Below are 21090 nucleotides of genomic sequence, written 5' to 3'. Positions count from 1 at the left end.
CCATGTTTCATCGAAATGTACAGCTGTGTATCGTCCGCATAGCAATGAAAGTTAACATTATGTTTCCGAATGACATCACCAAGAGGTAAAATATATAGTGAAAACAATAGTGGGCCTAAAACAGAACCTTGAGGAACACCGAAATCCAGAGTTTTCTACTTCAGAAGATGCAAGACACAGTTTCCCAAAGTAGATACAATAAACTAAACTACTACTATCCATGATATCATCTGACTTTTCCTCAATTTAAAACTTAAATCCGTTTTACCTCATTTCTACCAGCATGTCACATGTGCAACCAGAGGGAAAAAAACTCTGGACCACCTTTACTCCACACACAGACTGAATCCTAGTACACCGGCTCTGACGCTCGTCGGATGTGACTATCACAGATTACAAAGGGAATCCCAGCCGCAAGTTGACCAGTGATGCGAGCCTACCAGACGAGCTAAATAACTTCTATGCTTGCTTCGAGGCAAGCAACACTGAACCATACATGAGAGCACCAGCTGTTCCAGACAACTGTGTGATCACGCTCTCCGAAGCCGATGTGAGTAAGACCTTTGAACAGGTTAACATTCACAAGGCAAGACAGATTACCAGGATGCGTACTCAGAGCATGTGCTGACCAGCTGGCAAGTGTCTTCACTGACATTTTCAACCTCTCCCACACCCAGTCTGTAATACCTACATGTTTCAAGCAGACCACCATAGTCCCTGTGCCAAAGAACGCCAAGATAACCTGCCTAAATGACTACTGCCCTATAGCACTCATGCCTGTAGCCATGAAATGCTTTGAAAGGCTGGTCATGGCTCACATCAAAACCATCATCCCGGAAACACTAGAACCACTCCAATTCGCATACCGCCCCAACAGATCCACAGATAATGCAATCTATATTGTACTCCACACTGCCCTTTCCCACATGGACAAATGGAACACCTACGTGAGAATGTTGTTCATTGACAACAGCTCAGTGTTCAACACCATAGTGCCCTCCAAGTTCATCACTAAGCTAAGGACCCTGGTACTGAAGACCTCCCTCTGCAACTGGATCCTGTACTTCCTGAAGAGTCGCCACTAGGTGATGAGGGTAGGCAACAACACATCCGCCACACTGACCCTTAACACGGGGGCTCCTCAGGGGTGCGTGCTTAGTCCCCTTCTGTACTCCCTGTTCACCCACGACTGCATGGCCATGCACGACTCCAACACCATCATTAAGTGTGCTGACAACAAGACAGTGGTAGGCCTGATCACCGACAACGATGAGACAGCCTATAAGGAGGAGGTCAGAGACCTGGCAGTGTGGTGCCAGGACAACAACCGCTCCCTCCTCGTTAGCAAGACAAAGAGCTGATCGTAGACTACAGGAAAAGGAGGGCCAAGCACGCCCCCATTCACATCGACAGGGCTGTAGTGGAGTGGGTTAAGAGCTTCAACTTCCTTGGTGTCCAAATCACGAAGGACCTATCATGTTCCAAACACACCAAGACAGTTGTGAAAGGGGCACAACAACACCTATTCCCTTTCAAGAAGCTGAAAAGATTTAGCATGGGACCTCAGATCTACAGCTACACTATTGAGAGCATACTGACTGGTTGCATCACCGCTTGGTATGGCAACTGCTCGGCAACCGACCGCAAGGTGCTGCAGAGGGTAGTGTATGCGGCCCAGTACATCACTGGGGCTGAGCTTCCTTCCATCCAGGACCTCTTTACCAGGCAGTGTCAAATTCTCCAGCCACCCAAGTCATGGTCTGTTCTCTCTGCTACTGCATGGCAAGCGGTTCCGAAGCACCAAGTCTGGGACCAAAAGACTCCTTAACAGCTTCTACCCCCAAGCCATAAGACTGCTGAACAGTTCATCAAATGGGTACCTGGACTATTTCCATTGACACCGTTATTTTATTCTTATTTTTTTGCACTGACTCTCTTGCACAGGCTCGATGTACACTCACTGGACTAACCACACACTCACACATATTACACTGACACTCCAACACACATTTCACGGTAAGATCTATATACCTGTTGATTTGGCGCATGTGACAACAAAAATTTGATTTGATTTGAAAAGTAATAGGACCAACCATCTGGTGTGTTTGTTAGGAGTACCGATGCCTCTCAGATCAGGAGCGATTCACATGAAGGACAAGCCATTTGCCACACTCTGTTGGCTGGGATAAAGACAGATACAGCTCCATCTTGTCTACTTTAGAAGATGCAAGACAAAGTTTCCCAAAGTAGATACAATAAACTAAACTACCGGTATCCATGATATCATCTGACTCAGATTTTCCTCAATTTATATTAGACCAATTAGTTCAAATTAAATGTTATTGGTCGCATACACATATTTAGCAGATGTTATTGCGGGTGTAGCGAAATGCTTTTGTTCCTAGCTCCAACAGTGCAGTAATATCTAACAATTCACAACAATGTACAAAGTAAATGGAATTAAGAAATATATAAATAGTAGGACGAGCAATGCCGGAGTGGCATTGACTAGAATACAGTATATATACTGCTCAAAAAAATAAAGGGAACACTTAAAAAACACATCCTAGATCTGAATGAAAGAAATAATCTTATTAAATACTTTTTTCTTTACATAGTTGAATGTGCTGACAACAAAATCACATAAAAATAATGAATGGAAATCCAATTTATCAACCCATGGAGGTCTGGATTTGGAGTCACACTCAAAATTAAAGTGGAAAACCACACCACAGGCTGATCCAACTTTGATGTAATGTCCATAAAACAAGTCAAAATGAGGCTCAGTAGTGTGTGTGGCCTCCACGTGCCTGTATGACCTCCCTACAACGCCTGGGCATGCTCCTGATGAGGTGGCGGATGGTCTCCTGAGGGATCTCCTCCCAGACCTGGACTAAAGCATCCGCCAACTCCTGGACAGTCTGTGGTGCAACGTGACGTTGGTGGATGGAGCGAGACATGATGTCCCAGATGTGCTCAATTGGATTCAGGTCTGGGGAACGGGCGGGCCAGTCCATAGCATCAATGCCTTCCTCTTGCAGGAACTGCTGACACACTCCAGCCACATGAGGTCTAGCATTGTCTTGCATTAGGAGGAACCCAGGGCCAACCGCACCAGCATATGGTCTCACAAGGGGTCTGAGGATCTCATCTCGGTACCTAATGGCAGTCAGGCTACCTCTGGCGAGCACATGGAGGGCTGTGCGGCCCCTCAAAGAAATGCCACCCCACACCATGACTGACCCACCGCCAAACCGGTCACGCTGGAGGATGTTGCAAGCAGCAGAACGTTCTCCACGGCATCTCCAGACTCTGTCACGTCTGTCACGTGCTCAGTGTGAACCTGCTTTCATCTGTGAAGAGCACAGGGCACCAGTGGCGAATTTGCCAATCTTGGTGTTCTCTGGAAAATGCCAAACGTCCTGCACGGTGTTGGGCTGTAAGCACAACCCCCACCTGTGGACGTCGGGCCCTCATACCACCCTCATGGAGTCTGTTTCTGACCGTTTGAGCAGACACAGGCACATTTGTGGCCTGCTGGAGGTCATTTTGCTGGGCTCTGGCAGTGCTTCTCCTGCTCCTCCTTGCACAAAGGCGGAGGTAGCGGTCCTGCTGCTGGGTTGTTGCCCTCCTACGGCCTCCTCCACATCTCCTGATGTACTGGCCTGTCTCCTGATAGCGCCTCCATGCTCTGGACACTACGCTGACAGACACAGCAAACCTTCTTGCCACAGCTCGCATTGATGTGCCATCCTGGATGACCTGCACTACCTGAGCCACTTGTGTGGGTTGTAGACTCCGTCTCATGCTACCACTAGAGTGAAAGCACCGCCAGCATTCAAAAGTGACCAAAACATCAGCCAGGAAGCATAGGAACTGAGAAGTGGTCTGTGGTACCCACCTGCAGAACCACTCCTTTATTTGGGGTGTCTTGCTAATTGCCTATAATTTCCACCTGTTGTCTATTCCATTTGCACAACAGCATGTGAAATGTATTGTCAATCAGTGTTGCTTCCTAAGTGGACAGTTTGATTTCACAGAAGTGTGATTGACTTGGAGTTACATTGTGTTGTTTAAGTGTTCCCTTTATTTTTTTGAGCAGTGTACATATGAAATGAGTAAAACAGTATGTAAACATTAGTGACTAGTGTTCCATTATTAAAGTGACCAGTGATTCCATGTCTATGTACAGTGCATGGGGCAGCAGCCTCTAAGGTGCAGGGTTGAGTACCCGGGTGGTAGACGACTAGTGACAGTGGCTAAGTTCAGGGCAGGGTACTGGGTGGAGGCTGGCTAGTGACAGTAGCTAAGTTCAGGGCAGGGAACTGGGTGGAGGCTGGCGAGTGACAGTGGCTAAGTTCAGGGCAGGGAACAGGGTGGAGGCTGGCGAGTGATGGCTATCTAACAGTCTGATGGCCTTGAGATAGAAGCTGTTTCTCTCTCGGTCCCAGCTTTGATGCACCTGTACTTACCTCGCTTTCTGGATGATAGCAGGGTAAACAGGCCGTGGCTCATCCTTGATTATCTTTGGCCTTCCTGTGACATAGGGTGCTGTAGGTGTCCTGGAAGGCAGACAGTGTGCCCCCGGTGATGCGTTGGGCAGACCGCACCACTCTCTGGAGAGCCCTGCGGTTGCGGACAGTGAAGTTGCCGTACCAGGCGGTGATACAGCCCAACAGGATGCTCTCAATGGTACATCTGTAAACATTTGTGAGGGTCTTAGTGGCCAAGGTGAATTTCTTCAGCCTCCTGAGATTGAAAAGACGCTGTTGCACCTTCACCACCCTGTCTCTGTGGGTGGACCATTTCAGATTGTCAGTGATGTGTATGCCGAGGAACTTGAAGCTTTACACCTTCTCCACTGTGTTCCCGTCTATGCGGATGGAGGCATGCTCCCTCTTCTGTCTCCTGAGTTTGACTCTGAATGGTTAAACCCTTAGCCTACAATTTCCGCACACCCGCGGAAATCGAATTAACATAATTTAAAAATCCCCATAAAATCCATCTGTTTAGCCTCCCGAGTGGTACAGCGGTCTAAGGTACTGCATTGCAGTGCATGAGGCGTCACTACAGACCCAGGTTCGATCTCAGGCTATGTCACAGCCGGCCGTGACCGGGAAACCCATGAGGACGTGCCCAATTGTCCGGGTTAGAGAAGGGTTTGGCCAGCCAGGATTACCTTGTCCCATCCCGCTCCAGCAACTCCTTTTGGCGGGCCGGTTGCATGCAAGCTGACTTCGGTTGCCAGCTGGACGGTGTTTCCTCCGACACATTGGTGCGGCTGGCTTCCGGGATAAGCAAGCAGTGTGTCAAGAAGCAGTGCAGCTCGGCAGGGTCGTGTTTTGGAGGACGCATGGCCCTCGACCTTCGCCTCTCCTGAGTCCGTAGGGGAGTTATATACGGGAAGTGCCCTGTCTGACCATTTCTTGTCCTTCTATAGCCTCTCTATCGAAAATACAGCCTCTGTGCTGTAACGTGACATTTTCTAAGGCTTTCATTGGCTCTAGGAAGGCGCCAGAAAGTGGAATGATAGCTCTGCAGTCTCTGGGCGAAAAACAGCAGGGTTTTGGTGAGTGGTCCTTCTGGGAACAATGACACTGAGGCGCTCATGCACGAGACAACTCCATTTTTTTCTTTCAGTGTTTGAACGAATACGTCGTCGCCTGGTTGGAATATTATCGCTATTTTACGAGAAAAATCGCATAAAAATTGATTTTAAACAGCGTTTGCCATGCTTCGAAGTACGGTAATGGAATATTTAGCATTTTTTTGTCACGAAACGCACCGGCGCATCACCCTTCGGATAGTGACTTGAACGCACGAACAAAACGGAGCTATTTGGATATAACTATGGATTATTTCGAACCAAAACAACATTTGTTGTTGAAGTAGAAGTCCTGGGAGTGCATTCTGACGAAGAACAGCAAAGGTAATCCAATTTTTCTTATAGTAAATCTGAGTTTGGTGAAGGCCAAACTTGGTGGGTGTCAAATTAGCTAGCCGTGATGGCCAGGCTATCTACTCAGAATATTGCAAAATGTGCTTTTACCGAAAAGCTATTTTAAAATCTGACACCGCGATTGCATAAAGGAGTTCTGTATCTATAATTCTTAAAATAATTGTTATGTTTTTTGTCAACGTTAATTGTGAGTAATTTAGTAAATTCACCGGAAGTTTGCGGTGGGTATGCTAGTTCTGAACAAAACATGCTAATGTAAAAAGCTGGTTTTTGATATAAATATGAACTGGATTGAACAAAACATGCATGTATTGTATAACATAATGTCCTAGGAGTGTCATCTGATGAAGATCATCAAAGGTTAGTGCTGCATTTAGCTGTGGTTTTGGTTTTTGTGACATATATGCTAGCTTGAGAAATGGGTGTGTGATTATTTCTGGCTGGGTACTCTCCTGACATAATCTAATGTTTTGCTTTCGCTGTAAAGCCTTTTTGAAATCGGACAATGTGGTTAGATAAAGGAGAGTCTTATCTTTCAAATGGTGTAAAATAGTCATATGTTTGAGAAATTGAAATTATAGCATTTTTAAGGTTTTTCGTATTTCGCGCCAGGCGCTACCATTGGATATTGGTGAGGTTTTAATATGTGTCCATAAGAGGTTTTAATATGTGATGTTTTCAGCCCTTTCCTGGGTAGCTTATCAGAGATTGTTCTTTTCAGTATTATGACTAACAAAGCAAGAGAAAAATATACATTCAGCAGTCCATTACTCAATTGGTGTGTGTGTGTGTGCGTTTGCGTGCTGCGGGGTTGAAGCTACGAACCCATAGGCTTGGTTCTCTCATCCCTTCCAGGCTTCTGGGAGGGAGGGTGGACAATGAGCCTGTCATAGTGGATGTAAGCAATGTCCCTACTCGCTCTGGCAGCTTTCATGGCTGGGATAAGTTCTTTCCTCTTCTGGCGCACAGCTTCAGGATAGTCCTCGTTGAGGAAGATTTACTTTCCTCTCAAGTTCTTGACTCTTTCCAGAACAACTACCTTGTCCTTGAACCTCAGAACTTGACCACTATCGGCCTTGGCCCATCAATTGGGCCGGTGGTGGGTTTTCCAGTCCTGTGGGTGCACTCCACCTCAATCTTCCTGTGGTCCATCATCAATTTCTCAGAGATAATTTCCCTCACTGTTGAGATTCTGCAATTCCGTCCACAACCATGTTGTTTCACCGTGATTGTCCCTCGAGTTAATCTGATTTCTCCATTGTTATCATCGATTCAACCACAGATCTGATGTCCTCTCTCGGTGACTTACAGATTGCTGTCATCTTGCCGTTCTCCTGTTTCAACTAATCAAGCTGACCCTGGGAGAACTACAAACTGTTCTTCAGTTCCTGGACCTCTCTGGTCAGGTCTTCCATTCTTTTACTAGTTGACTCCACCAGTATTTGGACAAAACACTTGAAGCTATTTTCTTGTTGTTGTAACTACTGCTTGTAGAACTCTTTTTGTTCATTTAAAAGATCCTTTACCTGCAATAGAGACACCACTGTCCTCAACGGTACTCCTGCCAGCTTTGGTCTTTGTCATGGTAGCTAGCAACGTAGGTTACGCTTTTACTCCTCGCAGTTCCAGACAGGGCATGTCACGGCGAAGATTGAAAACAACAAACAACAGGGATCTAGACAGTCACAATCCGCGGTCCCAGCCACAATGGCTAACCACGTCACGGGCTACGTTCAAGCCCTCAAGAAAACCCTGCTAGCTTGATAGGCAGCTAACTAGCAGCTAGCTGCTACGCCAAATAGCTCTTCAGATCTGGCCTTGGTCGGCAGGCTCACCGGACAGAGAGTAGTAGTCCCAGCAACTGATGCCAACTGCGTCGCGGGATCCAAACTCAACAGTTAGCTAGCTACTAAGAAACAATACACTTTTAAAACAATAATATTTCCAAAACAATAAACAGAGCTCTCCCTCATTCCGCTTTTAACAGGAAGAGTGAATGGGCAAGACAAAAATAATTCAACAGAGGGTGCACTGTATATTATTTGTGTATGTGAGGCATTGAATTAGCCTGCACCAGTTAAAGATTAAATCCGCATTTGGAGAAAAAAAGGTGTAATGCCTTGATCACACCGACAGTGTCATTGCGCAAAATGGTACTCAGCATAATCTGGATATGTGTGCAACAAAAGTTAATCCTTCACCATCTGCTACCATTTCTGTCAAGCCGTCTACGCATACAGTTTGACGCTTACGTCCGATAAATCCAACGTATGCACCACACAGAACGCACTGCAACTGCCTCTGCAACAAAATTCTACAGAGAAAATTCAGTGTTCCATTGGAAATGAACGTACCTCTGGTGTACCAAAATGCAATGACACTGTTGGTGTGATCGAGGTGTAAGCCAGCTAACGGTAGCTACTAAGCTAATAGCAACCCTATAGGCTTGACAGGCTAGTGTTAGCTTAGCGTTCCGTATACAGTTTTTCTTTAAAAATACAACCCTGTAACATATAACACTTGGGTGGGGAGATGTCAGGGCCTAGACCATGTCAACAGAGTAGATAATAAACCTCAATATTATCTGGTGCCATTTTTTCTTATGTTATTCCATGGGCTAGCCTTGTATATCTGCAAATCCAGTCATCTCTATATGTCAAGATCACTAACAGTTTTCACTCGATCAATTTACATATTTAAACTTTACTATTTCAACATAAAAGGTAAGTATCACTCTGATAACCATTTCAACTCTAACATGTTCTATAGATAATGTGCTTGTGTACACCACACCACATACCTGTTTATGAGAACAAAGAGACAGGAGAAGAAACGGTTAAAGTTGTTGTCACAGGCGTGTGTTGTTGAGGGTAGACGCAAAACGCTGTGCTCTCTCGCCCCCTGCTGGTGGCAACAGCGTAAGGAATTCCCAATGGAAATCCTTGGAGGATTTAGCCTAAAATAATAGTGGATTATTTTTATTTATTTAAATGTAACCTTTATTTAACTAGGCAAGTCAGTTAAGAACAAATTCTTATATACAATAACGGCCTACCCTGGCCAAACCCGGACGACGCTGGGCCAATTGTGTGCCGCCCTATGGGACTCCCAATCACGGCCGGATGTGATACAGCCTGGATTCGATCCAGGGACTGTAGTGACGCCTCTTGCACTGAGATGCAGTGCCTTAGACCGCTGCACCACTTGGGAGATTATATACCATATACAGTCATTGATTACAACAACAAAATCTAAACCATGTTTTATAAATAATAATATTAAATAGTAATAAATGTATCACTAGCCACTTTAAACAATGCCACTTTATATAATATTTACATACTCTACATTACTCATCTCATATGTATATACTGTACTCTATACCATCTACTGCATCTTGATGTAATAAATGTATCACTAGCCACTTTAAACAATGCCACTTTATATAATGTTCACATACCCTACATTACTCATCTCATATGTATAAACTGTACTCTATACCATCTACTGCATCTTGCCTATGCCGTTCAGCCATCACTCATTCATATATTTTTATGTACATATTCTTATTCATTCCTTTACACTTGTGTGTGTATAAGGTAGTTGTTGTGAAATTGTTAGGTTAAATTACTTGTTAGATATTACTGCATGGTCGGAACTAGAAGCACAAGCATCTGCTAACCATGTGTATGTGACAAATAAAATTTGATTTGATTTGATAAATACAATGTGATTCCATACATTTATGGGCAGCCACATCTATATTGTATAAAAATAAACATTCATACTTCAATAGGTTTATTTGCGTTTTCAACATTTGTACATCTCAAATTATAAACCTACAATAATCTACACCATCTCAATCTAATCTCAAAACGAGATGGCAAGTATCATCTACAGTAGATACAAGAAACAACAAAGTATATATATGGCCATATATTACTTTTACTCTTTAGGAATCTCTCACCATCTTCACCACACTCTCTACATCTTCCTCTCACCATCCAACCTCCTTCCTCCTCTCCTCATCCTCCTCTAGCATACCCATCTCCATTCCTTCATCCGCCTTGCTCCAGCTCTGGAGCCACTCAGGCACGGGGTCATCTGTTGCTCTCATCAGGGCCTCTGGTGTGCCATTCTACAAATTCTCTTAAGTCTTTCATTGATTATTTTCCATGTTTACAAACACCAGAACAGACTATTTCAGGGCTGTTACAGTAGTGTAGTCGGTCTGGACTAGACAGATACCCTTGAAAATGATGTTTGAACTGAAGAACTCATCTAAGGCATGTCACCCCCACAGCACTTACACATATGAAGGTTCCCAATCATTTCTCTCTATTTTCATTTTCAGCATTTCAGTCTTCCACCAATTGTATTTACTTGATTGTGCCAATCTTCAGATTGACGCTGCCACAAATCAGGGAGAGAGACTGGGCAGGCGCTAAGAGTATTCTCCAGCTGATCAGAGAAAGCAGGAAGGATTAGAGAGCATCTCTGTAGCGACCATCCTCAGCTGGAAGAAAATGCATTGATTTAGTTTAGAAAGCTAAACAGAACATTGTGATCCTGTATTTATAAACAAAGCTTGTTTGGTCGTCTGTGTCAAGAGCGAGAGAGTGGATTTAACGAAAACACCAGGTAACGTTAGCATTAGCTTGCTGGCTAGCTAACATTACAGCTGTGTGTTTTCTCTGTGGCTATGAAATGAACGTCGTCGCCAGCGGCCTGTCTGCATATTCATTTTAGCCACAAGCTAGACTATACTCTTAACTAAAATAATGACATTGTATTTGTTGAATTCAAATAGCTAGTCCTGATTGTGTTAGCTAGACAATTATTAACCATCTGGCTAGCTAAACCAGCTCTGCTAGCTGACGTACATTTTCCATTCACAGAAGACAATGACTGTCTGGCTTTCTCGATTTTCAGATTTAGCTGGCTGTGTGGCGTGACTGCAAGATGATATAGCTCACTCTATTCTTGATGACGAATTGCTGAGGATAGTTACTGTACCTAACGAACGTTAGCTGGCTATTGTTACACAATCCGTGTTGTTGATGTCAAAGGATTAATTGGTGTCAAATGATTCGTGTTACCGGTTATGTCATCAGATCAGAGGAGATGTATCAGTGTGTCAACTGGATTTTATATCGAGTGCTAGCTAATCCATTGAATACTGTGATCATCAAATACCATGGTAAACTGCAGCTCAGCTATGCCCCGGGCAGGGCCTTGCATTGCCTAATAAGTCACGGTCATACCAGCTTTCTGGTATACAGACTGAACTAAAGTACTTAAACGTGGAAAGTTTCCTTACAAGCCAGAATGTTGTAATGATTTCGTCAATACAAATGCACGTGACTTAGTTGTCCAAGGGACAGCTGATATAGGAACGTCAAGCTAGGTCTTGCATGTATTAATGCTAGTCTGTACCTGCTTTAACCAACTCCTGTATCATACCCTAGGCTATGTGAAACAGAAATATCAGAGTTTTACTTCCTTCAGATAAACCTTTGATCATGGCTGCCTAAACTGGTTGTTTACTTCCTTACCAGATACAGGCTCTATGTCATTTCATCATTCCCCTTATAGCTGATGACCTTCCACCATTTAGATACTATGAATAGGCTACACCTTCTCAGCGGATAACTGCATTTCCCTCACTTGATTTTTAAATGCACAATCTGTAGTTTCACAGTCCCCTGTGGCATTGGGACAAAGTCCATACACTCAAGGGTGCAATTAAACACACACACAAACACTCCCCTCTCCATCTCCATCTCCCTCTTCCCATCCATCCCTCTTTTCTTCATAGATTTTGGGATGACCAAAACGTCTTACCACAACTTGACGTTACAGATTGTGCCTTTAAAGTGCTTATTTCAAAGCTGCATACTTACATATATGCAACCCAGATCTGCTAGATTTGGCTTTTCTCTTCTTTCTGTGCATCTCTCTCTCTCTCTCTCTTTTCTCTGTAGTTGCGTGAGATAGAGCCCTGTCCCCTGCCACTATCTCCTTCTCTGTTTACCAGAAAGTTCCACTCCGCTCCTGGCCACGGAACGGCCCTTTTCCAACTGCACTGCCAGAAGGAGACGCTGAGAAAAGCAACAGTTTCAGAGTCTGAGCTGGATTCAATGGTACCAGAGGGACTGGAGGAACTTGGGTGGAGGGGCTGGGGCAGGAGAGAAGGGCTTGGGGTGGAAGCTGTGAAGACAGGAGAGGTGGGATGTGTTTCGACCTAGTTCAATTCAATAAATCTTTGTCCCCAATTCATGTGCAGCATGAAAGTATGAAAAGGCGATGGGTTTGGAGTGGGGAAAGGAGGTATTTACTCTTCCTTGCGCTCTCTCTCCTCGCCTAAATGCATTTGACTTCAGTTTCAGTGGAACATTGATGTTTGGTTGTATAACTCAGAGCCTACACAGGAGGCCTTTGTTCCACTGAGAAGCAGGGGTTGAGTTTTATGAACCTGGGGCTGGGTCTGATGCACACCCAGGTACTCAACTGATCTGGGAACAGGAATGGTTGAGGCTAGCTGGAGGAACAACATGTTTTCTACTCCGGGGTTCAGAGACAGGGCCTAGGGAGGAGAGCGGAGAGGAGGAACCAGGGAGGAGACGGAGGGAGGAGAGTCAGACTCTCAATGAAGAGGTACAGGCATTAGAGAACAGACACAGGAGCCCTCCCCTGAGTGAGCTGGGTTCCACAGCATAGCCAGCCAGAAGTTTTAAATCAAACCCTGCTCCCCAATAAAACTGCTCCCACGCACCACCCCTTAACAGGGAACAGGCAGGAGAGAGGAGCACCTCTGAATAACAACTAAGGCTACTCTGCTGAAGTGGAACATTTAGTGTTTAAAAATCTGTCCAACAGCACCACCCACTCATAAGTAGGCCTAACTCTCCTACATCACATCCTGGCAAGCCTGACATAATCCCTCTAGACCTAGGGGTTAGGGGAAATGGTTTTAAAACTGGAATGGTTCTGTTACTGAATATGCTTGTTTTAAAAACTCTAAACGAGTACTATATGTTTTGAAGATTTAGGTGAAGTGTTCTTCTCTGCTCTCACTTTACATGGTGAGGCCTGCAGGCCTCACACACACACAAACCCCACTCCTTTTCTTGACTGCTCTGTCTGCTATTATTTTTAAATATTTGTTTGACGTAACATGACCAGTGTTTCCCAAAAACACAGCGGACAAAACATTAAGAACACCTGCTCTTTCCATGGCATAGACTGACCAGGTGAAAGCTATGACCCCTTATTGATGTCACTTGTTAAATCCACTTCAATCAGTGTAGATGAAGGGGAGGAGACAGGTTAAAGAAGGATTTTTAAGCCTTGGGAAATTTGAGATGGATTGTCTGTGTGTGCCATTCAGAGGGTGAATGGGCAAGACAAAACATGTAAGTGCCTTTGAACTGTGTATGGAAGTAGGTGCCAAGCGCACCGGTTTGTGTCAAGAACTTTCACGCTCAACAGTTGTGTGTGTATAAAGTATGGTCCACCACCCAAATGACATCCAGCCAACTTGACACATCTGTGGGAAGCATTGGAGTCAACATTGGCCAGCATTCCTAATGTTTGGCATACTCCGTTTATAGATTTAGCAGTGGCGTAAAGACTCAGGGAACATTGAGAGGAACCAGACTCAATCATTATTCTGAACATAAGAGGTAGTGTTGGACTCAGAAGTGTGTAAAGACTCAAGCAGGCAGGCCAGCTATGCCACACTATATCTGTAATGTGATAACCATCTGGACAGGAAGCTGGTGTTGAGTGACTGCTGTGTATGTTTGGTATTTGTCTGGGGTTGGTATGATGACTGTAGCAGCAGTGGTCACCTGGAGGACTCGCTAACAGTTTGCAGGCTTTTGTTTCCAGCCCAGCACACCTGATTCTACTTTTCATGGTTGATTATTGGATGTGTTATTGCTGGCTGGAACTAAAGCCTGCACCCCCCAGTAGGACCAGGGTTGCTGATGTACTGTAGCAGACAGTATTGTGTGTGTGAGGTCTCTAACGGGTGTGTTTCTTCTCCTGTCCTACAGAGGGAACCAGAGCGGGAGGAGCAGCCTGAAGACGCCAACATGCCTCCCAAGTTTAAACGACACCTCAACGATGAAGAGGTCACCGGATCCATACGCAGCGAGAGGGTGAGACACTGGTGGGGGGGAGTCAGGTTCAATGGTTTCTATTCTATTTACAAAAACATTTGTTTCCCCAGTGCAAACTAATTTAAGCTCGGAATTAAGAACAGGGGGGGGGGGAGTTTGCGAGAGGGACATTGCAGGGAGACGGCAACCCTTCTCTGAGGTTCAGAGAGGACCCATTCCTACTCTGTCTCAGCATTGTTATTGTCTTCAGCTGAGATCAAAGAGAAACAGACACACACCCCCCCCCTCTCCATCCCCTCTTCTCTGATAATAGCTCCCAGTCCTCTCCTGGCTCCCGGGACCACATCCAGGAGTGGGCAGAGCAGAGAAGTGACACACAGTCAGAGGGCGAGGATAGAACATGGGTAGTGGAGAGGCAGAAAGGGCGTTTGAAGCACTCCTCAGATAAAAAGGATTTAACCCTTTATCAAATGGGTTACATTCCCCCAGTTATCTGGTGGTATCTTTATATGCAGCAAGAAATATATTTATGTCATTAAAGGGCCAATGCAGCTGTTTTTATCTCAATATCAAATCATTTCTGGGTAACAATTTTCAATGAAAATGATTTAAAAAAAGAAACCAAAATAGCTTCTTAGCGTAATGCAATTTCTCAAACAAAGATTTTGCTAGGACTGTTTGGGAGTGGTCTGGGAGAGGGGCCTAATGGGAGAGATGTGTCTGACCCGTGACCTCTGACCTCTGCCCCCTCACAGAGGAACCTGTTGGAGGAAGACTCTGATGAAGAGGAGGACTTCTTCCTGTGAGTAATAATCCCACATACATTGTTTGTGTCTGAAATGACTACCTATTTCTACCTTCGAATAGAGCCCATATTGGGCTGTAAGGCTGTGTATCTGAAGCCAACAGATTTTCTGTATGCTTGTCTTTCAGGAGGGGACCAACTGGACCCAGATTTGGAGCCGGAAATGACAAAATCAGACAGTAAGTGTGTGTTTGGTGTGTGTCTGCGCATGTGTGTGTATCTTTGGGAGGGGGGCTTGAGTCATATTAGAAATGATGAATGAATGACGTAATTCCCTTTTTTCTTAATATTGAATTTCCTGCACCATTAACAAATCTGACTGAAAAGAACTACATGTGTTTCTGTGGAACCGCTCAACACAGTTGATTTTGATGGTTCTGGATACAATACCACTGCCTCCTAGTCTACTGTAACCCTCTCTGATTCCAAGGTAGACCTTGTCTTTTGGGCAGCAGGTGGTCTAGCGGTTGGTCTAGTAGTCACCGCCGATACCCACAGCACATCGACTGCATGTCTGTTCTCCAATCACAGCCCTTCCACTGTCCTGTCTATCTCTGTCTGTCTGCCTGTCTTTTTGAGCGGTAATTTCCAGAAAGACAGAGGTCCCTTGGTGCATCGCAGATTATTTGATGTATCCGGTCAGGTCAGTGCCCTTGAGCCGGTGCTTAGTATAGTCAAAGAACCTTCTTCTGGAGCTCTTGTAGGACAGCTTGGCACAGAACTCGCTATGTTTCTCCATGCGGCTGCGATCAGTGCACCGGCTGCGATCAGTGCACCGGCTGCGATCAGTGCACCGGCTGCGATCAGTGCACCGGCTGCGATCAGTGCACCGGCTGCGATCAGTGCACCGGCTGCGATCAATGCACCGGCTGCGATCAATGCACCGGCTGCAGTGCTCACACGGCTTCAGCTTGAAGTTGGTAGCACTCATCCCAAATCAACGTTACGTCTCCACCTGAATGAAGGAATTAGCCTAATTTAGTTTATTAGTTTGGAAAATTTAAAATACATTGAGTTTTCCTTATGAATACAACACTACACAGATTAAAATGGTCAAGGATAAAAATCACAGTCAACCAAATTATTTCCATGGTGGACTTCCTTGTTATAAGATGGGCAAAGGTATGCACAGCTCAGGCAAGACTGTGCAGTCAGCACTCTAAAGGCATTTTACATTTCATTAAATTGAAGAAAAAAAATACATTATACAAATAGGCCTACTTATGATCACAACACTGAATTATATCATCAATAGACTAATTCACCTCTCTGTTTTTCTTATTCTCTTCGTTCACTCTTCTTGACTTGGACCCACTCCTTGTTCACCTATCTTTACATTTGACATATATATACAGTACCAGTCAAAAGTTTGGACACACCTACTCATTGTAGAATAGTAGTGAAGAAATCAAAACTATGAAATAACACATATGGAATCATGTATTAAGCAAAAAAGTGTTAAACAAATCAAAATATATTTGAGGTTCTTCAAAGTAGCCACCCTTTGCTTTGATGACATCTTTGCACACTCTTGGCATTTTCTCAACCATCTTCATGAGGAATGCTTTTCTAACAGTCTTAAAGGAGTTCCCACATATGCTGAGCACTTGTTGGCTGTTTTTCCTTCACTCTGCGGTCCAACTCATCCCAAATCCTCTCAGTTTGGTTGAGATCGGGCGATTGTGGAAGCCAGGTCATCTGATGCAGCACCATCACTCTCCTTCTTGGTCAAATAGCCCTTCCACAGCCTGGGGGTGTGTTGGGTCATTGTCCTGTTAAAAAACAAATGATAGTCCCACTAAGCACAAACCAGATGAGATGGTGTATCACTGCAGAATGCTGTGGTAGCCATGCTGGTTAAGTGTGCCTTGAATTCTAAACAAATTCCATATATGTTATTTCATATTTTTGATGTCTTCACTATTAGTCTACAGTCGTGGCCAAAAGTTTTGAGAATTACATAAATATTAATTTTCAGAAAGTTTGCTGCTTTAGTGTCTTTAGATATTTTTGTCAGATGTTACTATGGAATACTGAAGTATAATTACAAGCATTTCATAAGTGTCAAAGGCTTTTATTGACAATTACATGAAGTTGATGCAAAGAGTCAATATTTGCAGTGTTGACCCATCTTTTTCAAGACCTCTGCAATCTGCCCTGGCATGCTGCCATCAGCCACATCCTGACTGATGGCAGACCATTCTTGCATAATCAATGCTTGGAGTTTCTCAGAATTTGTGGGTTTTTGTTTGTCCACCCGCCTCTTGAGGATTGACCACAAGTTCTCAATGGGATTAAGGTCTGGGGAGTTTCCTGGCCATGGACCCAAAATATTGATGTTTTGTTCCCCGAGCCACTTAGTTATCACTTTTGCCTTATGGCAAGGTGCTCCATCATGCTGGAAAAGGCATTGTTCGTCACCAAACTGTTCCTGGATGGTTGGGAGAAGTTGCTCTCGGAGGATGTGTTAGTACCATTCTTTATTCATGGCTGTGTTCTTAGGCAAAATTGTGAGTGAGCCCACTCCCTTGGCTGAGAAGCAACCCCACACATGAATGGTCTCAGGATGCTTTACTGTTGGCATGACACAGGACTGATGGTAGCGCTCACCCTGTCTTCTCTGGACAAGCTTTTTTCCGGATGCTCCAAACAATCGGAAAGGGGATTCATCAGATAAAATGACTTTACCCCAGTCCTCAGCAGTCCAATCCCTGTAACTTCTGCAGAATATCAGTCTGTCCCTGATGTTTTTCCTAGAGAGAAGTGGCTTCTTTGCTGGCCTTCTTGACACCAGGCCATCCTCCAAAAGTCTTTGCCTCACTGTGCATGCAGATGCACTCACACCTGCCTGCTGCCATTCCTGAGCAAGCTCTGTACTGGTGGTGCCCCGATCCCGCAGCTGAATCAACTTTAGGAGACAGTCCTGGCGCTTGCTGGACTTCCTTGGGCGCCCTGAAGCCTTCTTCACAACAATTGAACCGCTCTCCTTAAAGTTCTTGATGATCTGATAAATGGTTGATTTAGGTGCAATCTTACTGGCAGCAATATCCTTGCCTGTGAAGCCCTTTTTGTGCAAAGCAATGATGACGGCACGTGTTTCCTTGCAGGTAACCATGATTGACAGAGGAAGAACAATGATTCCAAGCACCACCCTCCTTTTTTAAGCTTCCAGTCTGTTATTCGAACTCAATCAGCATGACAGAGTGATCTCCAGCCTTGTCCTCGTCAACACTCACACCTGTGTTAACGAGAGAATCACTGACATGATGTCAGCTGGTCCATTTGGGGCAGGGCTGAAATGCAGTGGAAATGTTTTTGGGGGATTCAGTTCATTTGCATGGCAAAGAGGGACTTTGCAATTAATTGCAATTCATCTGATCACTCTTCATAACATTCTGGAGTATATGCAAATTGCCATCATACAACCTGAGGCAGCAGACTTTGAAAATTAATATTTGTCATTCTCAAAACTTTTGGCCACGACTGTACAATGTAGAAAATAGTAAAAATAAAAACCCTGGAATGAGTTGGTGTGGCCAAACGTTTGACTGCTACTGTATATATTTATTTTTTATCTCACATCTGCTTTGGCTTACTCTCCATGCTGCCCTCTTCGTTTTTTCCTCCTCTTCGTTATCTCTTATCTCCCATAGGTAAGAATCCACATTAATTTGGCAGATCTCCTGGATGTAGTTCTCCACCTTCATCTTGAACTGTTCCTTTGCTTTCTTCTCCTCCAAAGTCTGGGCATCCATCTTGGCCTCACTCATCATCAGGTTCCATTCCTGGCTGACACTGATCAGCTTGGGCTTCAGATATTTCGTCAACTGGTCAGCCTCCAGGTAGAAGAGATCCCATACCATCTCATTGGGGCATGGCGGTAGATCCTGTACATTTAGGGTCTGAGTTAAACTTAATTTGTTTCTTCGTGACTTGTCCTCTGATCTGACAGGCCAGAATAGCTCCTTTTTGGCATCATTGTTTGGCACAGTGACACTGGCTCTAGTGGAACACTTGGCTACCAATTTGGCTCCATGGACTGCCTTCCAATGGCTTGGCGCTATAGAGGTAGATGTCTTTCACCATGCAGATTTGCTCCCTCTTGGTCTGGATAGGTCGCAGTGGCTTCCAGATGGGAGGAAAAGTAGCCTTCCCTCTCTGCTACATTGACTCTTCCCATTGCAGATGGCACTTTTCTTCTGCAGTACTGGGATTCTAGAAGGGGGATGTGGCTTCTTTTCCTCATTCTTAATTTGTTTCACAGCCTTCAAACTGGCAAGTCATTGCAGAGCACTCTTTCTTTCTTCAGTCAACTCCAGTACTGAGATTCTAGAGGAAGGATGCAAGGTGTGATGAACCTTCTGGTTGAGCTCAGGAAACCTCTCGGTGGCAGGCTGACGGGAGTTGGTACTGGCAGCACCAAGGTTGCCTGTTTTTGCATTATCTTCCTGTAGCAGCTGCAGGAATCTCCTCAGCATCAAAGAGATTGACAGCGGCATCTTAGGCACCTTGTTCCACAACCTCAAGTTTTTGTCTAGTAGCACGTTCTATATTTTATGATCTACTGTAATAACTCAGGAGGAATCTGCTAGATTGTCTTCTTGATGCTCTTCTTCTATGTTCAGTAGTCAGTCACCAGAATGTTTTTGGAATGTATTGATCAGTTGTGACATCATGGCTGGTTCACACATGATGTTCTAATTCTATGGGCTCACATGTTTATATAGTTGTGATGTCATAATGGATCAATACTGCCCAAAAGCAATACTATAAGACTCAAATCAATTATTTGTCACATGTTTCGTAAACAACAGGTGTAGGACTAACAGTCAAAAGCTTACTTACAGGCCCTTCCCAACATTGCAGAGAGAAAAATAATAACACCAACAAACATGAGCTGGTAGATTAGTCAACCCACACTGCAGATGTGGAATTTACACTCCCAGTATGGATGTTTGGTGTGCACAGCAGACATGCAGGACTAGGGTTTAATATATTTTTTAAATAAATCACTTTTCTCCCCGGTAACCCGGTATTTCCCGCCAAAACCAGAAGTGTCATTCGAAAGCATTATAAAGCATATAAATATGGCTGGATTTGATTAGAGCTTTGATCAGCATGAAAATTCAAACCTGATGCTACCTGGAGCCTGATGAACCATATATTAAATACATTTATTAATTAAATGTAATGAGCCCAAGCCCAAATTATTGTCCCCTTATCCAATACATGTATGATACAGGCTACTGCACATTACACACGACAGAAAAAGGCCATAGATGTAGCTAGCTATATGTTCTCATTTTGTTACGTTACAGCCTTATTCTAAAATGTATTAAATAGTTTTTTCCCTGATCAATCCACACACAATACCTCAATGACAAAGCAAAAACAGGTTTTTATAATTTTTTACAAACGTATAAAAAATCTATAAAAATTAAATATCACATTTACATAAGGATTCAGACCCTTTACTCAGTACTTTTGTTGAAGCACCTTTGGCAGTGTTTACAGCCTCAATTCTTCTTGGGTATGACGCTACTAGCTTGGCAAACCTGTATTTTGGGATTTTCTCCTATTCTTTGTAGATTGTCAGGTTGGATGAGGAGTATCGCTGCACGGCTATATTCAGAGCTACCCAGAGATGTTTGATCGGGTTCAAGTCCGAGCTCTGGCTGGGCAACTCAAGGACATTCAGAAACTTGTCCCGAACCCAGTCCTGTGTTTTGGCTGTGTGCTTAGGGTCATTGTCCTGTTGGATGGTGAACCTTCGCCCCAGTCTGAGGTCCTGAGCGCTCTGGAGCAGCTTTTCATCAAGGATCTCTCAGTACTTTGCTCCATTCATCTTTCCCTCGATCCTGACTAGTCTCCCAGTCCCTGCCGCTGAAAAAAATCCCCACAGCATGATGCTGCCACCACCATTCTTCACTGTAGGGATGGTGCCAGGTTGCCTCCAGACGTGACTCTTGGCATTCAGGCCAAAGATTTCAATCTTGTTTTCATCAGACCACAGAATCTTGTTTCTCATGGTCTGAGAGTCCTTTAGGTGCCTCTTGGCAAACTCCAAGTGGGCTGTCATATGTCATTTATTGAGGAGTGGCTTCCGTCTGGCCATTCTACCATAAAGGCCTGATAAGTGGAGTGCTGCAGAGATGGTTGTCCTTCTAGTAGGTTCTCCCATCTCCACAGAGGAAATCTGA

The 21090-nt window shown here is 44.4% G+C and overlaps 1 protein-coding gene across 5 annotated transcripts in view; it reads left to right on the top strand.

The window, feature by feature from the left end:
- Positions 1-9815: 9815 nt before the first annotated feature.
- vamp4 (vesicle-associated membrane protein 4) overlaps positions 9816-21090 on the top strand; it is a 31017-nt gene continuing 19742 nt past the window's right edge. Inside the window, exons 1-5 of one of the 5 annotated variants that reach the window (XM_045706174.1) lie at positions 9816-10600; positions 11997-12186; positions 14020-14124; positions 14841-14887; positions 15019-15069. In XM_045706174.1, coding sequence (XP_045562130.1) covers positions 12100-12186; positions 14020-14124; positions 14841-14887; positions 15019-15069 — 290 coding nt within the window. In that variant the 5' untranslated portion in view covers positions 9816-10600; positions 11997-12099. Of the gene's footprint in view, positions 10601-11943; positions 12187-14019; positions 14125-14840; positions 14888-15018; positions 15070-21090 lie in introns of all 5 variants that reach the window. The other 4 variants (XM_014169327.2, XM_045706175.1, XM_014169329.2 and 1 more) reach the window with 4 other exon arrangements.

This window comes from Salmo salar, chromosome ssa23, assembly GCF_905237065.1.
Source record: "Salmo salar chromosome ssa23, Ssal_v3.1, whole genome shotgun sequence".
NCBI lineage: Eukaryota > Metazoa > Chordata > Actinopteri > Salmoniformes > Salmonidae > Salmo > Salmo salar.
The sequence above is the reverse complement of the archived record's forward strand: the minus strand, read 5'-3'. Positions and strand labels throughout refer to the sequence as shown.